The sequence below is a fragment of the Arabidopsis thaliana genome, assembly GCF_000001735.4.
Source record: "Arabidopsis thaliana chromosome 1 sequence".
Lineage (NCBI taxonomy): Eukaryota > Viridiplantae > Streptophyta > Magnoliopsida > Brassicales > Brassicaceae > Arabidopsis > Arabidopsis thaliana.
This window is the reverse complement of record NC_003070.9, coordinates 56612-67774: the sequence shown is the minus strand read 5'-3', so window position 1 is coordinate 67774 and position 11163 is coordinate 56612. Positions and strand designations below refer to the sequence as shown.

Below are 11163 nucleotides of genomic sequence, written 5' to 3'. Positions count from 1 at the left end.
CGAACGTACACAAGTACAAATAACACGGGACTGACGCGGAACAGAGCAAAATAATGATTTTTGACATTACGTGGCATACGGGACCCACAATACGCGCGTGACTCCCAGTCGCGCCTATTAAATCTCTCGCTCGTCCACTTTCTCTCGTCAGCCTTAAAACCAGGCAGCCACTAGAAGAAGGAGAGATATTGAGGGAGAAGAATCACATTGATAGATTCGCCGCCGATCTAGAGCCGTTGATTTTCTTAATCGGAAAAAGAAAATGAGTGGAAGCAGAAGGAAGGCGACGCCGGCGAGTAGGACGCGAGTAGGGAATTACGAGATGGGACGAACTCTCGGAGAAGGAAGCTTCGCTAAGGTGAAATACGCCAAGAACACCGTCACCGGAGATCAAGCCGCTATCAAAATCCTCGACCGAGAAAAGGTCTTCCGTCACAAAATGGTCGAACAGGTTCGTTAATTGTGTTTGGTTTGATCACGTAAAATGATTATGGATTTGTTTGTTTTTAAGTACTATAAAGAACAGTTTAATTTCGTGATTAGGGACCCACATGTCCTCCTAGGTTGGTGTTCGGTTATTAAGGTTAATGTTTGATTAAAGTGTTAACAATAATATTTTAAAATATCGAATTTTGTATGAATGTTTTTGTTTCTGTATATATCTACACGATGCTGATCTTAGTACGCATTGATCAAGATAACTATTAACTATGATATGGATATGGTTTTGAAGTTCGAGTAGCTTTGTTTTTGATTTGGTTCGATTTGAATCTGTTGAAGATTTAGTTTTGTATGCTATATATGTATGATTGGAAGTTATGAGCAAGATCTCGAAGATATAATGATCATAAAGTTTTATTTTTTTGTTGTTGTGCAGCTTAAAAGAGAAATATCTACAATGAAACTGATTAAACATCCAAATGTGGTTGAAATCATTGAGGTACGAAACTAATTAGTTATCATTCCTTAGATATTTTTTAAATTAAGTTTTGAATCTTAGCGTGTAAAACATCTCTCTGTGGTAGGTTATGGCGAGCAAAACGAAGATCTATATCGTTCTTGAGCTTGTCAATGGAGGTGAACTCTTTGATAAAATCGTAAGTAACCTAACTTAGAGAATCTTCCTCTCTTTTCTCTTCACAAATATTGACATATGTTCTCTGTCTTTCTCTCTTCTTACTCTTATGTTAATTCTTGGATTTAAATCATATACATAGGCGCAACAAGGGAGGCTTAAGGAGGATGAAGCTCGGAGATATTTTCAGCAGCTCATCAATGCTGTGGATTACTGCCACAGTCGAGGTGTCTACCACAGAGATCTCAAGGTCTTTCTTTTGTTTTTGTGCACTCTTCTTGTTTCCTGTGATTACGATATTCATTCTTCTTAGTTCTTATTCAAGTTTCTTTTGTTATCATCTGTTCCTTGTTGCAGCCTGAAAATCTGATCCTTGACGCAAATGGGGTTTTGAAAGTCTCTGATTTTGGGTTAAGCGCCTTCTCACGACAAGTTCGGGTAATGCCATTATATTTTTCACTTGGCAATTAATTTCTGATATATATAACCAAGATATCAATTTGAATGAAGTGTTCTAAGCATTGTTCTTTTGAATGCAGGAAGATGGTTTGCTTCATACAGCTTGTGGAACGCCAAACTACGTTGCCCCTGAGGTATTATGTACTAACTTTCAGCACTTAAAAAGGCAAAGAATATGAAATGTTCTGTAGATCCTCTTTGGAAAATAAGATTTTAAGGAATTCAAGAACTGCTAATACGTTTTTAAAAAGGAAGGAAATCTAACAAATGCTATACGTATATATAGACTTCATTTGCAGAATCTTCTTTATTTATGATGTATATAAGAGATATGCCTTTAATGTTGTCTACTGCATTGTGTTGGATTTGCTGGCAGGTTTTGTCGGACAAAGGCTATGACGGTGCAGCAGCAGATGTCTGGTCTTGTGGTGTCATTCTCTTTGTGCTTATGGCTGGTTACTTGCCTTTTGATGAGCCGAATCTCATGACATTATACAAACGTGTACGTGTAAATTATCTCTCCCTCTGCTTCTTGATCTTCTGCAGTACTTTTCTAGTCTCATCTTTGGTGTTTAATATATACTTTAGATATGCAAGGCTGAGTTTAGCTGCCCACCATGGTTCTCGCAAGGTGCCAAGAGAGTCATCAAGCGTATTCTCGAACCCAACCCTATTACCGTAAGTGCCTCTTACATGAAGTAATAGTTGTGAAAATGTGAACATGACATGCTGCCAACCATAGATTGTGCAAGAGCTTAAGTATGTACTTATTTCTGAAATGCAGAGAATAAGTATTGCAGAGTTGCTCGAAGATGAATGGTTCAAGAAAGGGTACAAGCCGCCATCATTTGACCAAGATGACGAGGACATAACCATAGATGATGTTGATGCTGCTTTTAGTAACTCCAAGGTAAACACCGCCATTTCCAAATTCTCCATCTGGTTGTGTATATCATAGTTCGGTTTAAGTAAACCAATGTATTGTTACCAACTAATATCACTCTTTTTGTGCTGCTACTCTAGGAATGTCTTGTAACTGAGAAGAAGGAGAAACCTGTATCCATGAACGCTTTCGAACTTATCTCTAGCTCAAGCGAGTTCAGTCTTGAAAACTTGTTCGAGAAGCAAGCGGTAAGAACTTTTTTCTACTTACAGTTTGTCTTGATTTTCTAAAATCATGCATAGGTTTTATCTAACTAAATCTGATTTGTTGTTGTTTGCAGCAACTTGTGAAGAAAGAAACGCGGTTTACTTCTCAACGATCTGCGAGTGAAATAATGTCGAAAATGGAAGAAACCGCAAAGCCATTAGGCTTTAATGTCCGTAAAGACAACTACAAGGTCTGTTCTTCTTCTTCTTCTTCTTCTTGATTTTGTTTGTGTCAACTAATGTCTTTGTAGCTTCGTTAAACATTGTTTAAGTAAACTTCGCAGATAAAAATGAAAGGAGACAAAAGTGGTCGTAAAGGTCAGCTCTCCGTAGCTACAGAGGTAAGAAAGAAAAAAATACTCCGGTTCAGTTCGGTTTTTGGATTTTGATGAATATCGTTATCTAATTGTTATGGTTTGGTAATCGGTTTAATAGGTGTTTGAAGTGGCGCCATCATTGCATGTGGTAGAGCTTAGGAAAACCGGTGGTGATACCCTCGAGTTTCACAAGGTATGTGATTCGGTTTGATCTTCATCAAAAACCGGTTCGGTTTTGATCCGGTTAACATCTCTAGTTTAGTGTTTAAATTGGTTTTATGTTTGAATCTCTTTTGCAGTTCTACAAAAACTTCTCATCTGGATTAAAGGATGTAGTCTGGAATACTGATGCAGCCGCTGAAGAACAAAAGCAATAAGAAATAACAAGTTGTTCAATTCAAAGTTTTTAATCAATGTTGAACATGTATAATGAATAGTAAACATTCTGGAGTTGGCAATATACAAGTATTGCTGACAAAAGAGCCAAACTAGAACTAGAAGTGGTCTATAGAGGTAGATCACCATAGGTTAGTCAATAGCCACATATGTGATCATCCTCAAACTCGGTTTGAAACCTATAAATCAAAGTTCAAACAATTCAATTAGGCAAAAAATACTCTGCAAGCTGGCTATTTGAGTATAGTTGAAAGTTGCAACGATGTTGTCGCTTTATGGCAACGCGTTACAATGACACAACATATATAACAATTTGGAAAACACAATGATAGAATTATTAAAGAGAGGTTATCTTAGCTACATAGATCTACGTTTGCAACCAAAAAAAAAAAGTTTTATTTTGATGTACAGTCACACATTGATGACGGAGTGGTTTCTAGTGAGGAGTTGGTGTTGAGCAGACCAACGTTAATTGCCCAATAAGTTGTGTGAGTTGTCTAATCTTTCAAATCAAACAGCCCGTAAAGCCCATAAAGTCGCAAATTTCGCATTCCAAAGTTTTTAAGAATGGAGAAACGTTCAGATTCAGAGAGTGTAGAGATTTTGGGTGATTGGGATTCACCTCCTCCGGAAGAAAGAATCGTAATGGTTTCTGTTCCCACTTCACCAGAATCTGATTACGCGAGATCGAATCAACCGAAAGAGATCGAATCTAGGGTTTCAGACAAGGAAACAGCGTCGGCATCCGGAGAAGTGGCTGCGAGGAGGGTGTTGCCGCCGTGGATGGATCCGTCGTATGAATGGGGTGGTGGCAAATGGAAAGTAGACGGAAGAAAGAACAAGAACAAGAAAGAGAAAGAGAAAGAGAAAGAAGAGATTATTCCTTTTAAAGAAATAATTGAAGCTCTCCTTGGAAACTCCGGTGACAAGGTTCAACAAGACAACAAGGTTAATCAAAGTCAGAGCTCTGTTGAGATGTTGAAATCAATGGGCTTTAAGTTTCCTTAATTTGTGGTAATCTTTTGGGGCTTTTCTTGGTTTTAGTTTTTTTGTTTTGTTGTTGCAGAAAGTAGTAGACTAGTAGTAGGTATGCTTTTTCCTCATTATTGAAATTCTGTTTTAATCTGATAATGAAACTAAGAAATCCAAGATTTGCAAGATAAACTTTTGAACGTGAATATATGTCACTAGTGTTTTGGCCAACTCACGGCTTAAATCTCTGAGTAAGATTCTTCGGAGAGAAAAAAAAAAAAAGAATTTTGTAGGTTTAGTGTGAGATATTGTTGGATACAGTAAAAGCTATTGACGTTAGTTTTCGTTTAAGCTGTTTTTTTTTTGTTATGACTTATGATACAACTACAAATTTGAGTCCATACTAGTGTTATATGATAGCGTGTTTTGTTAATATCCTCGATAAAAATGTTATCTGAAAATACAATGTGAGAACGGAACCATTCTTCTTAGAATTATTTCTAAATTTAAGCAAAATAAAGTAATACAGTATTTCTGAAATGCAGAGTATAAGTATTGCAGAGTTACTAGAAGATGAATGGCTTCAATATCAGTAAACACATGTTGTGTTTCTACACTTTCTCTCTATCTCTGTCTTTGTTTCACTCTGTTTTGTTTTTGTTTAGAGACAAACACAAGAACTCGTTTTTACTCTTTAATAAAAGACTACATTCATGATATTGATGATTTCTTACAACACAACACATACATGTACTACTTCTCCTAGTTCTAGGCACTCTTACACAACCCTCCTACTTGTATTGGAACTCTAACAACAACTACTCTAACCTAGACTTGACTTACTTAAACAACACTTTACTTATATGGGACTAACATAGCAATTAGCCCAATTACTTATTACAAGACAACAAGCCCAATATCTTCTTTGACTTGCTCTTCTCATCTTTGCTATGATCTTCTTCTCACTGAAACTTTTCTTCTTATAGAAATTTAATCAAGGATTCATGATTTCAACAAGACAACTACAAGGTTTGTTCTTCTTCTTCTTCTTCTTCTTCTTGATTTCTCTGTGTCAATTAATGTTGTTGTGTCTTTGTTAAACATTGTTTAAGTAAATTTCGCAGACAAAAGTGGTCGTAACTCGTAAAGGTCAGCACTCTGTAGCTACAGAGTTATGAACAAAAACAGATAGGAATGATAACATTCCGGTTTAGTACGGTTTTAGATTTTCATGAATACGGCCGGTACCTGATTATTTTGGTTTGGTTATCGGTTATAATAGGTGTTTGAAGTGGCACCATCGTTGCACGTGGTAGAGCTTAGGAAAACCGGCGATGATACCCTCGAGTTTCACAAGGTATATTTTCGGTTTAATCTTTACCAACCGGTTCAGTTACCTCTAATTTTATTTGTTGTAATTCGGTTTTCTATGCTTAAAAGTTAAATCTCTTTTGCAGTTCTACAAAAACATCTGGATTGGAGGATGTAGTCTGGAATACTGATGCAGCCGTTGAAGAACAAAAGCAAAAAAAAAAAAAAATAGCAAGTTGTTCAATTCAAAGTTTTTAACTAAAGTTGAATGTATAATGAATAGCAAAAAATGCTGGAGTTGGCAAAATAGAACTATTCTTTACAAAAAGCCAAACCTAGAAGTTGCTACAGATTTAGATCCATATGTTAGCCAATAGCCATATGCGATCATCCTCAAAACTCGGGTTGGCTTACTTTGAGTTAGTCAGACCTATGAGTCAAAGTTCAAACAATTCAATTAGTCAAAAATACTCGGGAAGTTCGATATTTGAGTATAGTTGAATACAAAGTTGTCACTTTATGGCTACGGTTGGCAAAGCGTTACAGTGACACAATATCGACAACAATTTGGAAACACACAATGATAGAATAATAGAGAGAAGCAAAAAAGTTATGTTAGCTATAAATCTACGAACCAAGTATATTCTGAGTATAAAGTTTTGTTTTGTTATAAATGGGATTGGTTAATAATTTGCCAATCAAGTAGTGATTTTACTACAAAATACATAATGCTGGATATATAGCCAAGAATATGGATATAGATGGTCCATGTCTACGACAAAACTAGCAATGAAATTGTGGCGGATAAAAAGACTTGATCATTTGTCGCTATTATGTTGCTATTTGTTAATCCATAGATTTATTCAAAACAAATGACTACGATTTGGCAACAGAAACAATTGACAGAATTTATTTATCTGGTGATATGATGATATTGACATTTTCAATATCGAATTCGTAGTTGGATTCGGATTAATCGTGACCAAATATTTATAATTCCATATATTAGCATTAATCTTTCTTATTCGAGATTAAGAAAAAATTCGAGTAATTAAAAAAAAAAATTGTTTGAAAAACCATTAAAATCAATAATATTGTATTATATACAGTTATATACTGAAATTCAAATACAAGACCACGACAAAATGTTTACTCTAATGTTTCAATTTAATGAATCATTCGGTATTTTGAAGCATGTTAGAGCCTGGTAGTACTGTGCATGTTATACAGCCAATATCAACCTTTTTCGCTAGTTTTATGTAAGGCTATATCGTTTATTTATGTAGCAACCATTTAAATTGTTAGTCCTTTTTAAAATTATTGCAAGATGTGAGTGTGTACATTCATACATTGATGACGGACTGGTTTCTAGTTAGTTGGTATTAAGCCGACCAACATTAATTGTTGGTTTATGTCTACACATGGGTACTAGTCTACCATTTATTATCATCATTATTTCATTTATCTTGCAAATTAATACTTTGATCTGTTTATTGATTAATTCTCTCTATTGTTCATTATGCTGTACATAAACCTAAATATATGAATTATTAGCATCTGATGAACTGGATCTTTCCAATATTGAAGTTTGAGAGTTGGTATGCGTACTGTTGAAACATGTGTTTCATGCAGTAATCACGATATTATGGAAACGACGTCGCTGCCTTTTGTCTTTGTTTTCTTTTTCTCTATTATTTCCCAGTAATCACGATATTAGAAATGATTTAACTATTAAAAGCATTACATTTTACCAACAACTTTATCCCAATGAAAACAAAACAGGGACAATAAGTCCACTTTGGGACCTCAAATCCGAACATTTTATTTACCTACAAAGCTACAAGCTACAACTACCCGTCCGAGGTCTATTTTGGACACCTTGGCACAATCAATATGAAATAACTAGAAAAATACTCGAAAACTAACTAGATATGCAACTCCAAAACTAATTACTTCTTTATCAGATTTATAATATGAAATAAATTCATTATGTAAAGGGTCCCTTATATAACAAACGTCTTAACGAAGACAGCAAATTTATAAATGACAATGACTACAATACTGGAACAGCTAATAGGGATGGTATATAATGGAGAAACAAATCGAAATGTGCTGCTATTAAGAAGTCATAGTAATTCATTATCATCAATTTACCATGGCCCATATTAAGGAGTTTGTATGCATGTGGGATACACATTTATACAAAGAAATAACAAATTTGAATATTTGGGACACGCTTTCGTCTACCCTTGTTCTTGCAATTTGGACAGTGAACGCTTCTCATGAATGAGAGGTACGTTTCTCGAACACGTTCTCCCTTTAAATTTACTATTTACAACATATTATATCAACTTACCCGTCGCTGACCCAGTGCATTTGCACTACGTGCAGCCAACCTGCTTATAATATTCAATTGATATATAATTTTATAACTTGCCCTCACTCAATTTTGGATAACCTACATACACTTGCTAATAAAAACATCATGGATGTCTAAAACGTTTAAGTTTAATTATAAGGAAATATATAACAAACATGTCATATTTTGTTGTGTTGTAGTGGTATAATTAACAAGTTATGTTGTTTATCAAAAACTTCAAAAAAAAAAAAAATTAGGTTACACCAAAATAGAATGTTATGATGCCCAAATATATGTGTGAAAAAAAAGATAAACCAAATTTATGATCTACCATATGACTTATGAGATTCAGCTAGGTTTTGTTAGACTTTTGTAACTTGCATTTCGTGTGAACAAAACATGAAAAATAATCTGACTACTTAATTTAATATCAAGGTCCCATATAAGTAGTTGAGCTAATAGTATTATCTCGGAACCACCCATCATTAAATTCGAATATTATTCCATCTTTTTTTTTTTTTTGTTAAGTCATTACTATTATTAATCTTTAAAATATTTTTATCTTTCTTGCACTCTATATATCTCTCCATCCCTACTTGCCCTCATTTCACCAAAATCCTCCTAATTCACCAATTTTAGAATTCCCATTCTCATTTTCTCTCTCTTTCTATTTCTCCAAATTTGCCTAAAGATTTTACATTTTATCTTCAATCCTTCCTTGATTTACGTTTGAAATATTTCGACCCAAAACTATACTGATGGAGAGAACAAACAGCATTGAGATGGATCGAGAGAGATTAACGGCGGAGATGGCGTTTCGAGATTCATCATCGGCCGTTATAAGAATTCGAAGACGTTTGCCGGATTTATTAACGTCCGTTAAGCTCAAATACGTGAAGCTTGGACTTCACAACTCTTGCAACGTGACCACCATTCTCTTCTTCTTAATTATTCTTCCTTTAACCGGAACCGTGCTGGTTCAGCTAACCGGTCTAACGTTCGATACGTTCTCTGAGCTTTGGTCTAACCAGGCGGTTCAACTCGACACGGCGACGAGACTTACCTGCTTGGTTTTCCTCTCCTTCGTTTTGACCCTCTACGTGGCTAACCGGTCTAAACCGGTTTACCTAGTGGATTTCTCCTGCTACAAACCGGAAGACGAGCGTAAAATATCAGTAGATTCGTTCTTGACGATGACTGAGGAAAATGGATCATTCACCGATGACACGGTTCAGTTCCAGCAAAGAATCTCGAACCGGGCCGGTTTGGGAGACGAGACGTATCTGCCACGTGGCATAACTTCAACGCCCCCGAAGCTAAATATGTCAGAGGCACGTGCCGAAGCTGAAGCCGTTATGTTTGGAGCCTTAGATTCCCTCTTCGAGAAAACCGGAATTAAACCGGCCGAAGTCGGAATCTTGATAGTAAACTGCAGCTTATTCAATCCGACGCCGTCTCTATCAGCGATGATCGTGAACCATTACAAGATGAGAGAAGACATCAAAAGTTACAACCTCGGAGGAATGGGTTGCTCCGCCGGATTAATCTCAATCGATCTCGCTAACAATCTCCTCAAAGCAAACCCTAATTCTTACGCTGTCGTGGTAAGCACGGAAAACATAACCCTAAACTGGTACTTCGGAAATGACCGGTCAATGCTCCTCTGCAACTGCATCTTCCGAATGGGCGGAGCTGCGATTCTCCTCTCTAACCGCCGTCAAGACCGGAAGAAGTCAAAGTACTCGCTGGTCAACGTCGTTCGAACACATAAAGGATCAGACGACAAGAACTACAATTGCGTGTACCAGAAGGAAGACGAGAGAGGAACAATCGGTGTCTCTTTAGCTAGAGAGCTCATGTCTGTCGCCGGAGACGCTCTGAAAACAAACATCACGACTTTAGGACCGATGGTTCTTCCATTGTCAGAGCAGTTGATGTTCTTGATTTCCTTGGTCAAAAGGAAGATGTTCAAGTTAAAAGTTAAACCGTATATTCCGGATTTCAAGCTAGCTTTCGAGCATTTCTGTATTCACGCAGGAGGTAGAGCGGTTCTAGACGAAGTGCAGAAGAATCTTGATCTCAAAGATTGGCACATGGAACCTTCTAGAATGACTTTGCACAGATTTGGTAACACTTCGAGTAGCTCGCTTTGGTATGAGATGGCTTATACCGAAGCTAAGGGTCGGGTTAAAGCTGGTGACCGACTTTGGCAGATTGCGTTTGGATCGGGTTTCAAGTGTAATAGTGCGGTTTGGAAAGCGTTACGACCGGTTTCGACGGAGGAGATGACCGGTAATGCTTGGGCTGGTTCGATTGATCAATATCCGGTTAAAGTTGTGCAATGATTGGTTGAACCGGATAATCATATATGTAATTGTGTTCTTCTTGATTTTATTTTTTAATTGTTGATGTAAGTTGTCGATTGAAAATCATATAATTTAATTAATTTATGGATGTGTGTTTGGTATACGTTAGTTGATTATTCATACTTTTGGTAAACCAGAATTTGAAAATTTAACTCAAGTCAAACAAAATTCTAATCCACTATGTCTGCGTTCACACACATGAATGAATGACACACCCATAAATGATAAAGCAAACCTTGCATACTAACAAATACTATATAGTCTACGCTGGCTCCAATTAATTTATGATATACACCTTTTTATTTTTATTTTTCTGCGAATTTGTGGTGTAGATTTATTCATTCATTCAACAATTTGATTTTTTTTTGGACCAAACGTTATCCACTACTGTTCCATAGGTTTTTATTTTGAATTTTTCATCTTCTGAAGGTTTCACCATTATAAAATGTTATATTTCGACCTCATATTATAAAATGTTTTTTTTCTTCTGGTACCTTTGTAAAAGTAACGAAGAGAGTCAATTAGAGAATCTGTGATGAAAAAAAGTCAATTTAAAGAATAAAAGAATATATACAAACAATTCCATTACAATTTCTCTTGGTTCTTGAAAGTCTTGAACCATAAATTCGGTCAACAACTCGTATAACTATAACCCATATAGGTCGAGTTGGTTGAACCAGCATCTACACATAACTCGTTGGCTGCTGCATGCTGCCAACATATAACAACCAAAAATGCAAAAAACATTAAGTTTTATAA

General features: G+C 36.0%; 3 protein-coding genes across 5 annotated transcripts; all 3 read left to right on the top strand.

The window, feature by feature from the left end:
• CIPK9 (CBL-interacting protein kinase 9) lies at positions 1-3609 on the top strand. 3 transcript variants are annotated; one of them, NM_099996.4, is made up of 14 exons: positions 1-451; positions 878-940; positions 1026-1097; positions 1218-1325; positions 1433-1513; positions 1615-1668; positions 1911-2036; positions 2123-2212; positions 2319-2444; positions 2558-2665; positions 2758-2874; positions 2968-3024; positions 3119-3193; positions 3300-3609. In NM_099996.4, exons 1-14 carry the CDS (start codon positions 263-265, stop codon positions 3375-3377), a joined length of 1344 nt encoding a protein of 447 aa, NP_171622.1. In that variant the 5' UTR covers positions 1-262; the 3' UTR covers positions 3378-3609. The 3 variants fall into 3 exon arrangements, with proteins under 3 accessions (NP_171622.1, NP_849571.1, NP_849570.1); NM_179240.1 differs by having other exon boundaries at positions 150-451; positions 3119-3205; positions 3300-3608; NM_179239.1 differs by having other exon boundaries at positions 150-451; positions 1911-2042; positions 3300-3608.
• Positions 3610-3963: 354 nt separating this feature from the next.
• Positions 3964-5870, top strand: AT1G01130 (CBL-interacting Serine/Threonine-kinase; the record flags this gene model as incomplete). The annotated part of the gene is made up of 3 exons (NM_099995.2): positions 3964-4218; positions 5651-5725; positions 5826-5870. The coding sequence occupies 3 exons, from the start codon at positions 3964-3966 to the stop codon at positions 5868-5870; spliced, it is 375 nt and encodes a 124-aa protein (NP_171621.2).
• Positions 5871-8559: 2689 nt separating this feature from the next.
• On the top strand, positions 8560-10611 carry KCS1 (3-ketoacyl-CoA synthase 1). The gene has a single exon (NM_099994.4). The coding sequence runs from the start codon at positions 8797-8799 to the stop codon at positions 10381-10383; it is 1587 nt and encodes a 528-aa protein (NP_171620.2). The 5' UTR covers positions 8560-8796; the 3' UTR covers positions 10384-10611.
• The last annotated feature ends 552 nt before the right edge of the window (positions 10612-11163 follow it).

Coding starts and splice junctions, on each gene's coding strand:
- CIPK9 (NM_179240.1), top strand. CDS start 263: ATGAGTGGAAGCAGAAGGAAGGCGACGCCGGCGAGTAGGACGCGAGTA. Junction 1,669..1,910: donor CAAACTACGTTGCCCCTGAG/GTATTATGTACT, acceptor ATTTGCTGGCAG/GTTTTGTCGGACAAAGGCTA. Junction 2,445..2,557: donor CTGCTTTTAGTAACTCCAAG/GTAAACACCGCC, acceptor CTGCTACTCTAG/GAATGTCTTGTAACTGAGAA.
- KCS1 (NM_099994.4), top strand. CDS start 8,797: ATGGAGAGAACAAACAGCATTGAGATGGATCGAGAGAGATTAACGGCG.